The sequence below is a fragment of the Poecile atricapillus genome, chromosome 22 (genome assembly GCF_030490865.1).
Source record: "Poecile atricapillus isolate bPoeAtr1 chromosome 22, bPoeAtr1.hap1, whole genome shotgun sequence".
NCBI lineage: Eukaryota > Metazoa > Chordata > Aves > Passeriformes > Paridae > Poecile > Poecile atricapillus.
This window is the reverse complement of record NC_081270.1, coordinates 517,497-535,959: the sequence shown is the minus strand read 5'-3', so window position 1 is coordinate 535,959 and position 18,463 is coordinate 517,497. Positions and strand designations below refer to the sequence as shown.

General features: G+C 46.1%; 1 protein-coding gene across 17 annotated transcripts in view; it reads right to left on the bottom strand.

Moving 5' to 3' along the window:
• The window catches only part of CASZ1 (castor zinc finger 1), a 203,611-nt gene that overhangs the window by 12,466 nt on the left and 172,682 nt on the right, over positions 1 to 18,463 (bottom strand). For all 17 annotated transcript variants that reach the window (XM_058854850.1, XM_058854854.1, XM_058854857.1 and 14 more), the window contains 10 exons: positions 17,979 to 18,143; positions 15,319 to 15,491; positions 13,714 to 14,582; positions 11,784 to 11,925; positions 10,552 to 10,615; positions 7,650 to 7,810; positions 4,469 to 4,591; positions 3,629 to 3,964; positions 2,747 to 2,945; positions 2,034 to 2,205 (listed from right to left, as the gene is read on the bottom strand). In XM_058854850.1, coding sequence (XP_058710833.1) covers positions 2,034 to 2,205; positions 2,747 to 2,945; positions 3,629 to 3,964; positions 4,469 to 4,591; positions 7,650 to 7,810; positions 10,552 to 10,615; positions 11,784 to 11,925; positions 13,714 to 14,582; positions 15,319 to 15,491; positions 17,979 to 18,143 — 2,404 coding nt within the window. The remainder of the gene's footprint in view (positions 1 to 2,033; positions 2,206 to 2,746; positions 2,946 to 3,628; positions 3,965 to 4,468; positions 4,592 to 7,649; positions 7,811 to 10,551; positions 10,616 to 11,783; positions 11,926 to 13,713; positions 14,583 to 15,318; positions 15,492 to 17,978; positions 18,144 to 18,463) is intronic.

Below are 18,463 nucleotides of genomic sequence, written 5' to 3'. Positions count from 1 at the left end.
AACAACAAGCAATTCATATGGCTTCTGGCATACAGCACTTCACAAATTCTGCTCCAGCTGCGTGTGCCAGGCGTGCACGTACCCCAAACAGCCACACTGTACAGCTGATAAACAATGGCCTGTCATAGTTCAAACACAGCTCCATCAGTGATCAGGATCTGCTGTTTCCCATCCTCCCTTGGCCATACCCTCAGATACACAGAGACCTACAGACTCTCACTACAGCCTACAGGCTCACTTTTCCTGATCTATCGACATCCATCCACCTTTACCTATATATATATCTATGCTTCACCTCTCTCTCCATAACCGTACAGACTTATATAATTATAGACACAGAAACATACACTGGAAAAAATCTATCAGGTGTGTTTGTTCAGAAACATTCACAGCCCTTAAAACAGGCCAGTGCTTTCTGCACCTGCTATCTGTAAATACACAACATAAACCCCAGGGATGTACACAGATGTAGAAGTGAATCCATATGTTGGTAAAATCATACACACCTACACCATCCCACCACACTGCCTCTATCTAGTGCAGGCAAATGCAGGGTGCTGGCTAAATGTGTCTGCTGCAAAGCAGGGCCAGCCCACAGGCAAATGTTCATCCTGCTGGATGCACATACCCCATCCCTCCCAAACCAAACGCTGCTGACACATGCAAAGGCTGCAGCTGCCTCGCTGCCAAGCAGCTCCTGACTCACCCAGCTCATGTGGAGCTGACAGCCTGTGTTTCATGTGCAGGCCAGGAGTGTGTTTGTTTAGGTCCCACTTTCCCCACCCTGCCCACCCTCCCCATCCCAGTGCTGGGACTGGGAACAAACAGTGCTGCAGGACTGGAACACTCGCACAAAGGGCAGGTGAGGGCTCGCCTGTTGCCAGGGCATCCCTGTGGGCTGGTGTCAAGTATCACTGTCCTGCTTTGTCGAGCCCCTGCTATCACCTAAAACACCAAAAGGTGAGTAAATAACAGCAACCGTGTGTAAACAGGAGCTAGGTAGGTACTGGCTGTGGTGTGTTGACACTCACTACCCTGGTTACCACAAACAAACCTCCATCTGGGTACAAATCCTTCATCTATTCAAAGCTGGAAAGTTTTGCTGTGGCTACTGTGGCTGTTTTCCTGCAGTGGGAAGGAACAGCAGCCAGAGGTGTTATTCTGAACCTCATTTGCTTCCAGCCTTTGTTCCAACCAGCAGTGATAGGGAAGATGGGGTCTGTGACATTGCCAAACCACAATGAGAAGGTTTAAGTGAATCCCAGGCAGTTCAGGATAGAGTTGTCTCTAGGAAGTTCCCATTCAGAATCCTGGATTTCAGCTCCAGGTACCTCTGCAGCAACCCATTCTATTTTCTCTTGTGCATTTGTTTGACCAGCTTTACACTGGAGGCACTTGGTTTTAATAACTTCTGAAGTGCTGCTGATAGTTCTGGCAAGTTCAGCCCCAGTCTGAGCCTGTGCCACATTCAGGTGTTTCCTCAGGCCCTGCTCTCAGGGGGGCTGCCATCAGAACACTGTAGTCCCTGCTGCCCACAGGGGCTGTGGAGAATGGGTTTGGAGAGAAGAGAGTAGCTTATTACATGTTCTTGTCCATCTCTCTCTGGTTATTGGCCATTTGACTTTCAATATGCTGCACTAGCACTGGTTAAGAAAAAAAAATCCTCCTAAGAGCACCCTTAAATTTCACCCAACACAAGCAGTAGGTCCAAAAGACTGCAAAGTATAAAAACAAACACCAAATAAAAAAAGGCTTTTACAAGTAGACAAAAATAAGAAAAAAGAGGAAGCTGCATATCCAGACAAATTCATATATACAATTCTCTGTAGTACAGTTTCTATTCATTTACCTTGGGTCTGTTTGTGAAAACATGCTTCAACCAGACAGACCAGGAACTGTTTTATGTTTTGTTGCCTTTCTTGTTTAGTGATTTAATGTCCAAATACCTCTTAAGCATAACTTGCAGGTTCTAACTTATGGCATTCTTGGCCTGGACATGGGACACAGCACACGAGAAATGGGACAAAACTCACCTAGTCTGCCACATTCTTCCCGCTTGGTAAAATACTTGAAGCCGTTGGCTGCCCTTCTCTCTGCCTTCTCATGCTTTTTCACGTGCCAGGGCAGCTTGGTGGTGATGTTAGTCACGAAGTAGCAGCCAGGACGCAGACAGTGGTAATGCCCTCGCATCCGGAATTCACAGTGCTAGAGGGGAGCACACACGTGGTGCTTTAGGCAGCTCTAAAACAAATGCATCCTCAACTGCCTGCTACTGATGGTGTCCCTTCTGAGGTGTCAGAGGCCTGCACTGATACTCCAGATCCCATTTTATCTTCCACAACCTGCCATGCACCCTGCTCCCTCTCGAGTCCTTTTACCTTGCTATTGTGTACTCTGTAATACACTATTCTACACTGAAATATCCTAAACCTTACTCATGGCTTTCCCTGGATTCTTCACAGATTCCTCACAGATTTTTATTCTATTTCATCTTATGTCTCTCAGATGATCTCAGATCATTCCCTTGTCCACTTCACTCGACTGAAAGAAACACAAAAGTATCATGATTTCCTGATTGATAGAAACCAAATGTTTTTCCAGACCACGTAATTATGACTTCCAGGGTTCTGTAGTAAGGCCAAGAAAGCCACACACAGCCTCACTTCCTGCTGGGGAATCAGTCTACCTGATCCTTCATCTCCTTCTCCCCAGTCCTGCCAGAACACTACTCTGGAACAGCTCTTACCTGGTTCGGACAGAGACACTGCAGGGAGTAGTAAGCAAACTGGTCTCGCACATTCACCAGATTATTGTTGGGGTTGATGTGGTCGAGGCAGTGGGATTCTGCTTTGCCAGAGGTTTTGCACACATACTTGCAGTTCCCAAAGAGACAGTGGAAGTGGAATTTGTTGGCATACTTGCAGTCTGTTGCCAAGCAGGGATCACTGGAATACATCCAAAACCCAATCATCACCTTCACTCATTTCACACATTTGTTTCTTTGCCAAGATTTAATTCAAGGGGAGCCCAGCTGAAGCCTCTGTTCCAAACATGGCCCACAGATTTCCCATAGCCACCTTCCTCTTCAGGGAAATTGAAGCTGGCAACATTACTGCAATTCCACCCAGCTACTGCACTTTCTTGATTAGGATTATCAGAACACAGCAATGCACGGTGGGTTCTGTAGTCTTTGAGGGCCACTTTTCCAATTTAAAGTCCAAAGGAAACACAACTCTTGGGTGTGGCCACTGCAGGATGCCAGGGCTTCCCCTGCCCCGACAAAACCAACACTGCCAGTCTCATCAGCTAAATGGGTTTGGTACCCTCCCCCCGGCCCCAAATCAGTCCATGGATTTCTGGCCCAACAACCCTTCACTGTCAAACATACAACGAGAGATACCTGTGTTTCTGCACAGCTCTCGCAAGGGATAAAACAGGCATCAGTGATAGATCACCAAGTTTATTTATCTTCTAAACTCATGCCTAAAAGTGCTCTCAGATGCACTCAAAAATCTCAAAGTATTTCCTAGACTTTACAGAAGTGTAGCAGTGCAGCTCTGAGGAGAGGTACAGAGGGAACTGCAAGGCTGGGGAGGATAGAAGGAGGCAAACAGCAGCTGAAACTTACTTCTCCTGGAACTGGAGAAATCCAGGTTTGACCTGAGGCTTGGCGTTCTCCAGGGAAGTCGTTGCCAAGGGTGAAGCTGCCAGGTTAGGCACTGATGCTGGGATCTGAGGCATCTGGGGTATGGTTGAAGCCAGCTGCTTCCAAGCAAGGAGTGTGGGAGCAGAGGGCATCGCAGCTGGATTTGGAGTGGGCACGTCCAGGGCGGGAGCACTGGCCATGGTGGCAGAAGCAGCAGATGGTGACGAAGGGGCCAGTGAAGCCTTGTTCTCAGTAGCAGTTGAGAAAGGAGACTCGGAGTTGCTTTTTACAGTTCCACCTTCAGTTCGGAAGTGAAAACTGCAAAACGTGATACTAATTCAGACATAAATTCTTGACCAGTTCACGTAATTTGATTAAACATAACAAGAATGTGGCAGAAGCCTGTAAATAAACTGGTGTGGATAAATCCTAAAAAGGGCTCTGGAGACTTTGAGGTATGATTGAAGAGAAGGGAAATCATTAAGATGGGTGGAGACAGGTGCCAAGCCATGTTAAAATTAGAGAAACCCCAGAATCACTGCAGTTACTGAGATCAGCTGTGGGGCAGCTTCCCAGGGCTGTTGGGAGAAGCAGTGAACCACAGGGAACCATCCAACAGGAGAGACCAATTGTGCTAGCAGATCTGGCTTGAAATTTGTAACATCTCCTTCCCTACAACCCCTCCAGACTCAGGCACGTGAATGGCCACTGAAGGCCTCGCTCATTCTTTACTTGGACATTCCATTGCCTTTAGAAGGAACCTGGGGTCTTGAGCTGTAGTGTGCACTGCAGAGCTTTCTCTGCCTCCTGCTCCCCACTTACTTGGCGTGCTTGATGGCCCCATCCAGGGTGCTGAAGAGGGCTCCACATTCCTCCACCACACAGTGGAAATGCACCTTATGGAGGAAGTCACACTGGGCATCGCAGAAATCCTTGGTGCCAAACCTGGCCAAAATAGACAAGCAGACATCTTAGGGAAGGCCCCAGGAGAGAAGCGAAGTTGGAACAGACATTTTTTTCTGTGTTTTTCAACTCTCTTAGCATTCCCACAAACAACAGTCATTCCAGAGAACCTAGATCCAGAATCTACCCACCCCTTGCCCTGGATAGGAGGGTATCTCCCAGATGGGAGAGATGAAGCATCATCTAAGCAGCAATTACAGCCTGGACTGCAGAAATACTGCACAGCACCATCCCTGATGTACAGAACAACAACCCTGCCATGCAAACCCCAGAGCAAAACACACCACATTATCCAAGATATGGCTTGTGTTGGAGGAAATGGCCAAGAGGGCAAAACCAGTGCAGCGTGGTGTCACTGCTCACCCACTGCTGAGATTCTCTGGACTTAATAAGTGCAGCACAAATACATGTGATTTCAGGAAACTCCAGAATCACAGGGAATCAAGAAAACAAATAGGAAACACTGGCAGGAAGGATTTGAAACTTAACAAGGGAATCTTGCATAATTAAGGTACAACAAACTACAGTTGCTCTGATGAGCAGGAAAGCAAGAAACAAACAGCAGTCTATATGGTCCCAGGAGGGACCTCTCACCAACGGGAGGGTAAAGGAAAGAGAAAAAACTTGTACTGGAGAAAGAAGGTCTGTGGATGTAGAACATGTACTGTCAGTTACAGCTGGCAGGGAGAAGAGGAAGGAAAGTAACTGTGGGGTAAGAGAGAAGAAACCATGTTATTGCAAACTAAAGGGGCTGTTTTATCAGAGACAAGAACTGTTGAACCTAGAAAGAAGGCCTCCCACAAAAAGGGAGGTGATGAATCAAAAATGGCTGCATTATCAAATTTGCTTTGGATGAAAAAACTAAAAGACAGAGCAGAGAATCTGGGATGCAGTGAAGACCTTCTAGAAGAGCAGATAAAGGGACTCATTCAAAAAATATAAAAATGCACAAATCAGTCAGTCTGGATGATGTATGTCCTGAAGTGCAATGGAAATTAACTCCCAAACTGATTACATTACCATTTGCTGGTTTTTAAGCCATAGAGAAGTGGGAGGTACTACATAAGTGGAAAAAAAAAAAAGGAAATTAAACAATCAAGGTACTGGTTCTTTGAGGGGGGAAAAAAAAGACAAGTCATCTTTGGCAATTATCATACCTCTGGCCTTAACTTCTCCTTCCAGTAAAGTAATGGAACAAATATTAAGAGGGAGGAGAAAATCATTAAACATCTAGAGGATAAAGGAACCATGAGCAATAAACAGCATCAGGATTATAAAGAATAAATCTTGCCAGACAATTTTAATTGCTTTTTTTGATAGAATTACGAAATTAGTGGATGAAGGGATGCAATATATTTGGATTTTAGTAAAGCATTTGATTCAGTTTTGCATATGCTTAGAATTAATTCCAGTTGGCCTGGATGTAATGCCACCTCATGGCTTGAAACTGGCTGAGGGACCATAAACAAAGGCTGATGACAAACAGCACCACACTGAGCTGGGAGGAGGAGGCATCGTGACTGCTGAGAGGAGAACTTGGGTTAGTCTATTTGACATCTTAATTAGTAATCTAGGAGTAAACAGCATATTTAGGAATTTCACAAAGATACTAAACTGGGAGGAGGTGGCAATACCAGTGCAAGAGGAGAAAAAGAGCACAGAGAGGTTTGGCAAGACAAGGGAGAAGGTTCAGAACAGGAGAATCATGTTTAGAAACACACAACAAAATACACCTGGGTGTGGGAGGTGTTTTATACATTGGGAATCACTAAACAACATTAAAAGCAATTCTGTGTCACAGAGGATGATAAACATGGTACTATACATTACTCTGTGTAGATACAAACAAATTGTGAGCTGCCTTTTTGGGGGCAGAAAACTTGTTCTGTCAGGAGGGGGGAAATTCTGCACCATCTAGGGAACAACAGGAAAGCAACAGGACCCACAGGCAGGAGGGACTAATCCAGAGTCAGATTAAAGGAAGTAAATAAACCTGGCTAAGTGGAATGCTGAAAGTTTGTGACTATCTGAAGGGGCTGAACTCCAGCTGTAGAGAGGGATGATCTGCTGTGGTTCAAGGGGATATAAACAGAGCTGCTGCAAAACTACAAAAAGTGGAATTCAGGCAGCATACCATGGAAAAGGCTGTGACATTGAAACTTACTATGTGGTAGAATAATGCTCCCAGAGACAAGAAAATAGCCACACTGCCTGGCAGAATTAACAACCAGACCAGACAAAATTCAAATGGACTGCAGGGAAGGATCTCACACCAGCCAGGGGCTCATGGACTAGAAGATTTTCTAGTCTTCTCCATTAAAGCCTGTGATTTACAAAGTGTGCACTGGCACACTGTTGTTTTTTTTTTTTGGTAGGCAACTCTGTGTCAGAGCACAAACCTATGTGTCTGCCTGGGTGCACCTGTGGGCACTCAAAGCACGTGTCTGTCTGAGCATCTATGTGCATGTCCCTGCACGTGGGTGAGCTTTGTATCTGCTCCATTTTCTTTCTGAGCCTCCTTTCCTACCGCAAAAGCAACAGCAATCATTCCAGCTTCCATATCCTTTTCCTTATTCCCGTGCCTCTACATCCCCAGAAGCTGTTTTGTTTCAGCTGAAATGCCACAGGAAGCATGTCAAGGCTCCTGTGACCTGTGTGCAGTAACTGGCCACGGTCTCACAGGACCAGCACTAAGGGCACAGCTGCACTCAGTCCCCTGGGCTCACACAACAGGCTCATAAGGAGGAGCCTAAGGTGAAGTCCAGGATAACAGAACTACATGAAGATCTCTGCTTGTAATTGGTTCTCAAGACTCCTTTGCAAAATAATTATATGTGGGCAGGTTATTTTTTACCAGACATTAACACCTGGTGCAGGTAGGTGTGAGCAAGGGCTAAATGTGTTCAGGTGATCAGTGTCTGACAGAATTAGGCTTTTACATTCAAGAGAACTCTGTGCTCAGGGTGAGCCAGTGAGTCAGACACTTTGCAAAGGAAGCACTTTTCCCTTTGCTCCATTCCCAGTTCCATGCTCTCCTTACCGGCGCAGGTACATCTTCCATGGCTCAGAGAGCTTCTCCTGGACAAGTGCCTTCACTGCCTTGCCCAAGTACTGGGTTGGCTCCCCAGCCCCAGCCTGGCTGCCTTCACCTTCTGTCTTAATGTTCAGCAGGTTGCCAAGGCTGGCACTGGTCTTGGACATCTGGAACAAGAACACAGACACTGCATCAAGCCCAGCACACGGGCACAGACACGGCCACCCTCAGGACTGTCCCACTGAGAGCAGTGTCCTCAAAGACAAAGTCTGTGCAGGCTACTCCAACTGCATCAGCCAAAGTCAGTAACACCTGACTCTTCTGCATCTTCCACCCAACCATCACAGAGCACTCAGATGCCCAGGGAATATTTATTCATGGCTCTTGTTAAAGTAATGACGCATCGTGTCTCCTTTATCCATGAGGAAACTGAGGTGAAGAGACATCTCCTATTTGACTATGGAAAAGGTGTGTGGCCTTCAACAGTAATAGCCCTGTGCAGCTCCTACAAACTGCTGGTGGTAGAACTGGTAAACTCTAGTTTATTCAGTTATCCCAGCCACAGGGATGTCTCCTTTAAAGTGACTATCAGGTATCAGGTGTGAGGGTAGAAGGACAAAAATCTCATTCAACTGGGGAAAAATTCTGTCTCAAGTTCCTGGAAAATTCTTAATAACTTCAATAATAAAATCATGTCACTTTTCTGTGCTAAACGGATACATCCTCTACAAAGCAGGACTTGGACTCAATCTGCATTGCATGAAAGGCTTCAAATAGAATCTATACAGAGAAGGTTTAGAGGTCCATGAGGTGTATGATGTACAGGATAGAAAAATGAAGTTACTCAAGCCTGCCTAGAGGGAAAATTTTATTTTAGAATAAATCCACAATTTCCCAGACTCTTTTTTTCTCTGTTGTGCTCTCAATTACCTCTAGTAACAACAGCAAACTTCACATCATGAATAAAATGCAGGATTGGGCCCAATACTTGCACTGGAAACTCCACCCACTTGAGGGTCTAGAAGCCCTTTATAAATATCAGTTAATTAAGCCTGACAGCCCCCTAAATAAATGGCAATAGGCTACAGGAATCCTGGTTATTTGAGGCTCTCTTAATGCCCCCTGAAGGTAAAGCCCCTGCTGCTGTGTGGAGACTGCAACCCTTTATGGCTGGAGTCAGAAATTCAGGTCGTGTGTTTCCACTGGTAATTCCATTTCTGTAAAGGGTTCTTTTCCCTAGAAAAACAATGAAGGATTCTCCCACAGACAGAAATTGTGTGCAGCAAGAGGAAGAAGCAAGTGTGATGTCTTCCTGAGCAGACTGAGCTTGACTTTGCAATCTTTAGTCTTGGAATTGGTTCCATCAATCACACACACAGTGGGCTCTACTCCTTGCTGGTTTATCTCCTTGGTTAATCTCACTCCTTTAACCTGAGTCCTAGTTTGCACCTGTGCTACATTTGCTTTGCACAACTTAAAGAACCTTCTGTCAGGCTGCACACAAAGAAATGCTTTTTTCTAAACATATACTTAAATCACATATTATCCTGGAGATTTTCAAGTGAAGTCTCCATTGAAAGAGAATTTCCCTGATCTGGGACCTTCAGAATGACTCATGACCCCAGAGAGCAGAGTAACTAAATTAATTTGCTCACTAAAGAAAGACCTGCATATTTGGAAACACTAAAGGGACAATACAAAGGAACAAATAAGAAATTAAGTTTATAAGGGAAAATCAAAATCCCAGTGTAACAGAGAGCCAATGGAGGAGCAAAGTGACATAAGGATAAATGCAGAAATTAAACAACATGGAGAAAAACAGTGATAAGGAAGAAAGGAGGTGGGAGATTACCAGGCAAAGTCACTTTGCCCTCTCTTGAGGGTTCTATGGCCTTGATGCATGTAACACCCAGAGCCAAGGGGATGGCAATAGTTATGCCTATAAAACCTATCACATAGCAGAATATTAAAGCATGGCTCAAAGGGTGCCCTGATCTCTACTGCAGTTGTATACAGCCACAAAATTAATCTTGGTACAGGAGAATTTATCATGTGAAGAGAAATATGTATTTTAGATGACGGGTAACTTAACAAAAAAGCAAGGAAAAAGTAACTGTGCATTATCTGAAATAAATATCCTAGAACACAGTAAAGGGGACTGTGTTAGACACCATGGCTCACACCAGGAAGAAATAAATTGATGATTTTGGTTCAAAACTTCTATTTTTTTCCTTCTCTTTCATAAATATAGATTTTTCTCTCCCTCCCCAAATGAAGGAAAATGTTTTTATGTAAGTAAACAAAATGAGTAACTATTAAAGGAAAGTGAGAGAGAAGTTGCCAGGTTCTGAAAACAAAAACAAAACAAATAACAACCCCCCCAAACAAACAAAACAATCCAACCCAACCCAGACCAAAAAAACTCCACGAGAAAAAAAAGAAAAGAAAAGAAAAGAAAAGAAAAGAAAAGAAAAGAAAAGAAAAGAAAAGAAAAGAAAAGAAAAGAAAAGAAAAGAAAAGAAAAGAAAAGAAAAGAAAAGAAAAGAAAAGAAAAGAAAAGAAAAGAAAAGAAAAGAAAAGAAAAGAAAAGAAAAGAAAAGAAAAGAAAAGAAAAGAAAAGAAAAGGAGAAACCTTTTGGAGCCCTCCTCTGTCTACAAAGGATGGGGAAAAAAAAGGTGTCAGAGGCGGCAATATATTTCTTCAGCCAGTTCATTAAATTAATTTGTAAGCAGTGGCTCTGAAATTATACCCGATGAAAAATGGTCTCAAAATTTAAATGGTACAAACTCATCTTATTAGAGGCAAAACATTAAAAAACAAACACATCTCTTCCCCCCCTTCCTCGCTATCGCAGCTTTAATTTCTCTTGGTGGGGGGAATGAAAGGCGTTTGATGGATGGCTCTTACCTTATTCATAAGCGAGGATAAAAGAGATGAATTTGCCGAGACTGTGTGGCCATTTGATTCATTACTGAAACACACAAACCAACAGGGTTTAGTTAAGATGTGCACAGGGACTGTGAGCGCTGAGATTAATCCTTCTCCCTTCAAGCTGCCTCACTCCTCACCTACTACATCCAGAGGAAAAGAATGATGCCAACCCTCCCTTGGGCGGGCCAAACTCGCTTACTTGTGATAGCCAAGAGGGACAGAGAGAGGGTCCCCGGTCTGCAGAATTTAGTTCTTTCAACTACTAAATAGCCCAGATCTCTTCCTCCAGTGTCCACTCCATCACACTTCATTTGTTAACTCATTACTTCCCCCAGGTTCTACCCTTTCATCCCTTTAGAACTTTCAGAAATATCACAAAAATACCACAAAAGCAGAGGGGATGTTGATGAAGGCTCATACTGCCAGGCACAGGGTCCCCTGGGCAGTAAGGAAGGCAAGGCACAATCCTGCACTGAAAGGCAGCCTTAGGATCTCTGCAGTTGGCTCCAAGTGCTGGACTCCCAAGGCGAGGCTTGTTTAAATAAGGTAGGGACAGGAATGGACACAAAGGTCAAAGTGGAGCTCACTTATCCCCAGGATCAGTTCCTCTGCACTTTTTCCACACAGCACAATCCCCAAACACTCCTGTTCTCAGCAGAGATGCTAAGCAAGTGGGACACGTGCTTTGAGATAGGTGCATTCACATCTGCACAACCATCACTGTAACCGTAGGCCAGCCCATGCCAGCCCCAGAGCGGAGTTAGTCTGACACCCAGCTGTTCTGGGTGTCCAGATTCTCTGCAATGTGCTTCCCTTAGCCCTGATTCAACAGACTGCAGTGGCACAAATGCTGCTGCTAACAGTGTTTCGAGGTGTAGCACTGGGGCAATTTCAACCAGCAGTTGGTGACAAGAGGACTAAGTGAAAACAGCTTTGCCAGTGGCTCGATTTTCAGAAGGGAGCACAAGAAGTGAAGCTCTTGTCGAAGAGTCAGTAGGTGCCTGTGAGTCCAAAAATACATCTGGAGAACACAGACCTAATGGGGAGCAGAGTGAGCCTGCCTGTCTCCAGTTTTGGGGTGTCCAACACAACCACTCTGAAGCCACCTTTCAGCAGCATGCTGTGTCCTCTTGAATTACAGGTATGGAAATTCCCAAAAGCCCAATGCTGGGAAGTGTTGAGCGTGCCTGCCTGCCCACTTCTCTCACCCGTGGTCCTTGACACTCAGGTCCAAGCTGTGCTCCTGCAAGGGGTCCTGACCAGTGGCAGATGACGGCCCCATGGCCTCCGCAGGTTCCTGCTTCACCTGGACTGGATTGAACCGTCCGGGAGGTGCTGGTTGTCCATTCCCTGCTCAAGAAATACACTGAAATTTAGTGCAAAAAATAAACTAAAAGCATAGGTCTAAAATGAGGTTACAACGGCAAATAAGTAAGTTAAATCACTGGCATCAGTGCCTAAGTGGAAAAAGCAAAGAAAAAGTGGGGGGGAGGGAAGTACTGGGATTGCTGGTCAGCATTTATTGCCAAGTTGACATGATGGGTTCTGACGTCCACTCCAGCGTCGAAATTCTTCAAGTGATAATTATTGCAAAATTATGTCAAAGTTGTCCAGGCTATGGGCCCTTTAAAAGAGAAGGGCGGAAGGAGCGTGGGGGAGACCTGATTCTCTGCACAAACTGTCATAACTAATTTGCGGGGCTGCCTCTTAAGCGTTTATTAAAGACTCTGTTAATGCTGAGGCAATGTGGCAGCTTTCGACTGCTAGTCAAGCCCCCTTGCTCGTCCCCACTGTCAGCGTTGCCGTAGCGACAGCGCCGGCCCGGCACTGCGCATCTCCCCGCCGGGACTATCGGGGTGACAGCACCGGCACCGCTCCGAACCGCGCCCCCTCCGTGTCCCCGCACAACCGGCAACGCTGCTCTGCAGGCAGGGGGTTCAGTGCCTTCCGAATGAAGGATTCCAATTAAAAAAAGAGAGGAAAAGGGGGGGCGGGAAGAGGAGGGAGGAAGGAGAACAAATTGAAGGAAAAAAAAATTAGGAAAAACAGCAAAGAAAAAAGGAGGGGAAAAAAGTTGCTGACAGAAACATGTCTGCAGAGCTTTTTTCCACAATCCCCAAGTGACTAAAATATTAATTTACCCTCCAGCAGTACAGCTGACGGTGAGCTGGTTCTCAGACAGCAAGTGGCATTTTATTAAAAAATAAAGGAAAATAGTTCCCTCAATGACCTTTCTCTGCTTTAGGAAACAATTTTTCAAAGAATAATTTGAAAAGTATGTGAAGTATCCCCTCCCTCTTTAATCAGATCGCTTCCTTCGACTCCCCCGTCGCCGCTGCAGGCCGCGGCCATCAGCCAGCGCGGGCAGCTCCGGCCTGCCCCAGCCCAGAGCCGGCCACAGCCTCCCCTTCACGGCCCTGCTGCCCTCCGGGAGCTGACCGTGCTCGGCACACACGAGGGGAGGCTCCCTTCGTCCATCTCTCAGGGCTGGGACCGAGCTAGACTTGCCCCAGCTCTGGGTGGCAGCAGGAAGAGCTCTGGGCTGCCCCAGGGCACTTCCCATCTTCCACCCCTCAGGGAGACCGGAGCACGCTTGCAAGAACTGACCAAAAAGAAGGTCCTGTTTGTGGACTGTACTAACACTGTCCCCAGATCCACAGCTGGGACAACAAAGATGAAGCACAGAACAGCCCCCCAGATCAGGAAAACAATTGGCCATGGGCTACAGGACCTCAGCTAAAGCTTGGTACAGTCTCAGTAGAGCCTGCAAGTGCTGGCTAAGGTATTTTTTCTTCATTTCTATTTTCAATACAGTGCCTCTCTCTTTTCAGCCTACAGCAAATTACACATGGCAACACTTCAGCTCTGGTAAGAGCCTACTCCTTCACGGGCAAAGATGTTTCTCTCTTCTGGCCATGTGGGCATAGACAGGCTCCACAGGAAACCTTGCCAAGACTGCCTTCCTCAAGGGTTAAGTAGACACAATCAAAATCCTTCTCCCATTTATTTTCTTTTTCTATGCCCTCCCCAACTGCAGTCCCATGCACAACTGGGTGGCTTCTCTTTCACTCTCTGCCAAGTCAGCAGGCCCTGCTCTGCCTCTCACCACCAAGTATCACAACTGATGAGGTAACTCACCTGCTTCAAGTGCCACAGACGGCTTGAGTGCAGCTGCTGCCAGCCTGGCCATCATAGGAGAGATTAATCCCTTACTAGCAGAGATCCTTTCCATTATAGAGGCTGCTGGAGCAGGTGAAGAAGTAGTCACTGGCTCACCAGATCCTGAAACTGCCTGGGATGAGGAATCTGTAGGAGCAGATGATGCTGGATTGGTGCCAGAAGAACCAGCAGCCATCAGATTAGCCGAGCTGGCAGGAAGTGGTGTAGAGACCCGACTGGGGATGATGGGGAAGAAGGATCCAGCTGTTCCAGGAAGTGCTGAGTTGGAGAGTGCCAGGGCCAAGGGTATATTGCTGGGAAGAGCCTGGGAAAGCAGGCCAGAGATCTTTGTGGCTGGTGTCATGCTGTTGGCAGACTTGGTGGCCTGTGAGGAAGCAAGCTCAGCTGCAGAGGAGGATGCAGCTGGGACGATGAGAGAAACGGAAGACTGCTGACTGGTTGGGGAGGCACTCAGGCTGGAGTTCTTGGAGCTCATGGCAGAGAAGTCAATGAGGTCATCGTTACTGGACTCCTCTTGCTCGTTATCCTTGGAGCCCAGGAGCGAGGCAGGCAGGCCCAGCACTCCTGAGCTCCGGATGTGCCGGCGCTCGTGTTTGCGTTTATGGGAGGTCATCTGGCTGGTGGAGGTGAAGGTGAAACCACAGCCTGCCCTTATGCAGTGGAAGTGGTTGGTGGCCTTGCTGTAGACACAGCCCTCATACTTGCATTCCTCATACTTGTAGAACTTCTTGAAGCCATCCTTGGCATAGGCATCATCTTTGATGTGGTAGCTCTTGTGCTTCTCGATGTCACACTTGTTCTTGAAGGTGAATGTACACCCAGGTCTCCTGCAAGGGCATCGAGGAGAGGGTGGTTGGCTGTGTAGGCAGAGCTGCTGTCTCCTGCCTTCCTCTAGGACAAGGACTGGGGCTGTAATGAGACAACTGCCCCAGCTGCAGAGGGGTTGATGAGTTGTCTGGGGTTAACCTGGGACACCCAGGCAAGCAGGTATGCTGCCATGTGGGAGAGCTGGGAAGCTCACCCCGCTCTGCGGAACTGCCACAAGAACATGGGAATACAGGCACCCTCCACCAAAAGTTCCAACAAAACAGCAGGTAAAGGGGACTAAAGTACAAACTGTTCTTTCCTACTCTTCCTGAAAACAAAAGAAATCAGAAGAAGAGCAGTTGTGTACAGAAGGCTAAGCCTGGCTCCAGGAGGGATCAGCTGGCTGGAGAGAACCCTACCGTGGAAGTGCCATTAGCAGTGTATTAATGGCCTACTTCAGTTGCACTCTGAAGAGCGCTGTGGCCTCTATCCTAAATGATTCTAGGCTCTATTTTCTAGTGGGTATCCTCTCCTCGGATCATACCCCTGCCTTCAGAGTGGTCTGTGGCATAATCCTGGAAATCACATCTGCTCTGGTATACGAGTTCTCCCAGGAGCAGTACTGAGAAGGTCACAGTAGGGAAAATCAAGTCCCTGTGCATACTGCTGAAATTATGACTTGGCAGAAGGAGGCCAACAGACCACACAGCAGGCAGTCCTCTGGGGCAGGACTCCTCCCCTTCCCTGCTGTCTCACCTGCAATGGAAGTGAGTGGTTTTCTGCCCATAGAACTGGCATTCCACAGTGCCGCAGTCCTCCGTGGCACGGAACCGCTGGAACCCGTCGTTGATGAGCTGTGTGTTCTTCTTGTGAAAGTTCTCGTGGGTCATCACATCAGAGGTGCTTGTATAGACCTTGTTACAACCCACCTACCCCAGGCCCAAAGAGGAGTCATCAGCACAGCAGTTTAACAGCCTGACATTATTACCAGCAGCAATAAATACATGAGCAGCACACGTAAATTTAATAGTTCCATTGGTGTGCTTCTCCTAGGGGTATCAAGTCATCACTTTAATTCCCAATCTAAAGACTGATAGAGCATAGAGCAGTTGTGAAAAAAACCAAACCCAAACCAACTCTCTGGGCATGAAACAGTAAGAAAAAAAGAGAGGACTGTAGGGGTAAAACACTAGCTCCAGATAATCATGCCTGCTTGGGGAAGCAGTTAGTAGGGTTCCTGCTCTTAAAAAGAACAGAACACTAACTGATGCTGTTGCTTTTTGTTATCTTCGAGTGACACAGAACAAAGTAGGATTTCATCTGGTTGGGGAAGGCAAAATTGAGTGGGAATAAGTTATTTACTTCTTTAATCCTTCTGGGAGGTAGGGCATGCTGGTGCAACATGAGGCCAACCAGTCTTCTGAGCTTGTAATAAACAGTTTAATTCTAGCAAATCTTAAACCCCATGTTCAGCTGATTTTAACAAACTGGTGACTTTTTTTCCCTGTCACTGTTCAAGACTCCCACTTCAATAATTTTAAACTTGTGGAGCAAATGGGAATACTGTGATGAGGATGGAATGCTGAAAACCTGCTTTCCTCTGGGTAAAGCGGGGCAACTTTGCCATATTGAGTAAAAACCCACTGGAATCTGAAAACGTCCTCAGCCCTGCTGAGGGAGGATTTTTTTTCTTTTCTTCTAGTACAACATGTGCCAATGCCTGCACCATCTCAGAAATGAAGAGAAGGAAAACACCACCCCTTAGTTCAGCCCAGGTTGATTCAAACAGGCAATAACAAAACCCATGACAAATACGCAGAGAAAAAAATAAAAAGAATCTCCAGCTATTTCCAATATAAAAGAGCCTCTCTCTCTCTCTCCACACTGACACCTTGAAAAAAGACAGGCCCTTCATGGCATTAAAAAAAAAAATTAAACAAAAGCGTCCTTAGGAATAATTTGCAATGCAGCTCTTGGTGCGAAAGCCTAAAAAAATGTCAGTTTATATAAACAGCTAACTGAATTTTATCCACACCAATTATGGACATAAAGAAAAAAAAAACCCCACGTGATGGATTGCACAAATTCTGCCATTTAAGCAGTATTTTCTTTAATTGGGAATTTATATTCTGACACCTTTCCTGTAAGACACTGCTTACATGGGCATTACTTTACTGGAACACAGTGGGCACAGGATGGAATTAGCCATATATAGTTGTGTAAGCGAGGGTCTCTATTCAAACTCAGAGCTGTGAAACACTCCTCATACTCTAAAAAAAACCAACAACAAACAAACAAACCCCACCCTGCTCAACTGAAGAAACTAAATAATCAATATTATGGAAGCGTAACAGAAAATGTCCTCAAGAGAAAGACACATGAAATTCCCAGTTTATCAAATGCTGTAAGCACATGCTTCAATCAGCCCCTATTCAGGACAGAACTTGAGTGCATGCCTAACATTTAAGCATGTGCTTAAGCCCCATTGACTTCAGAAAGCTTACCTGACTTCAAGACATGCTGAAGTGTATCCTAGCAAAGCATTTAAGTATGTGATTAAGGCCTTGTGACTTTAACTGGGGTCTTAAACTGCTGGGACAGGTCAGGAAGTGAGCCTGACTTTTCGCACCAGAAAATCTGTCACCAAGGGTTGGCTGATCACTATGCTTGTAACTGCAGCACATTTTCAGGGCAATGGTTTAGGCCACAATTCTACTAAAATGAATACACGTCAAACCATTGAACCAGGAATGATCAGGGTAAGACCCAAACAATGTGGTGTGTCCATGTCTAAAACAGTGAAGGCATCACAGTGACACTGTGCAGCAGCTCCAGTTCTGGCAGCACACTGCTGCTGAAACTTGGCTGCCCCTGAAACATCCCAGCCTACACCACACACGAGTGCCACTGCCAAAGGACATGGAGAACCAGGGGTGTAAAGTGCAGATATGTGACATTAAGGTTCAATTACTTTAGAAATTGATTATGGAGGAAATTAACCCAGTGCTAAAGGGCAGATGTACCACAGGGAAGTCTGGTTTCAAGGGAGGGACAGATCAGATTTGAGGAGAGACAGTGCAGCGGCATTAAAGAAGTCCCCGAGTCTCGGAGAATAGGACTTGCTTCAACAAGTCCAAGACTACGAGAAAACATTGAGACCTGCTTTGCCTCACTGCATGGACGAGGCTTCTAAACACTGAGAATGTGGCTTCCCTTTGCCATTCCCAACACTTGGCAGGACAAGTGCAGTGAGGACAGGGCACACACTTGTCAACAAGGTTCCCGAATCAGAAGCGGGCAGGACAGGCTGTGAACGTCCCCCCTCTCCTCAGGACAGCCCCACGCTCTCTGACAAGGGAGCAGCGTGGGCAGAACTCAATCCCCCGAGAGGAGCCCTGGCGCCGGGGCTGCGGTACCTGCATGCAGTGGTAGTGAGTGCTCTTCCCGTTCAGGTGGCAGCCGTGGTAGTACACGCTGCAGTCGTCCAGGGGGCTGAAGCGCATGAAGCCGTGCTGCAGGGAGTTATCACGTTTCTTGTGCATGTTGTAATGCCGAATCACATCCTGTTTACTAGTGAACCTCTGCAGAGATACAGAGACAGACAGTGAGACACACATGATGCCAGTGGGTGAGTAATCCTGGGGGCAGGGTGGGTGCCTTTTCTTGTTGTTAATAAACTTATGGGACCAGGAGTTGAAAGCTTGGCAGTAATCACCCCAAGAGAATCAGATTAAAGAGGAATTGTGTTCATGTATCTTCTTGGTTAAAGGAAAGTAAATACACATGAAAAGTTCTAGAATAAACATGACACTGGGGTGATGCCCAGAATCTGCTCCCTGCAGCTTTAAGATTGCAGTTCTTCTAACATAATTTTAGCTGCTACTATCTCAAGAACTGCTAT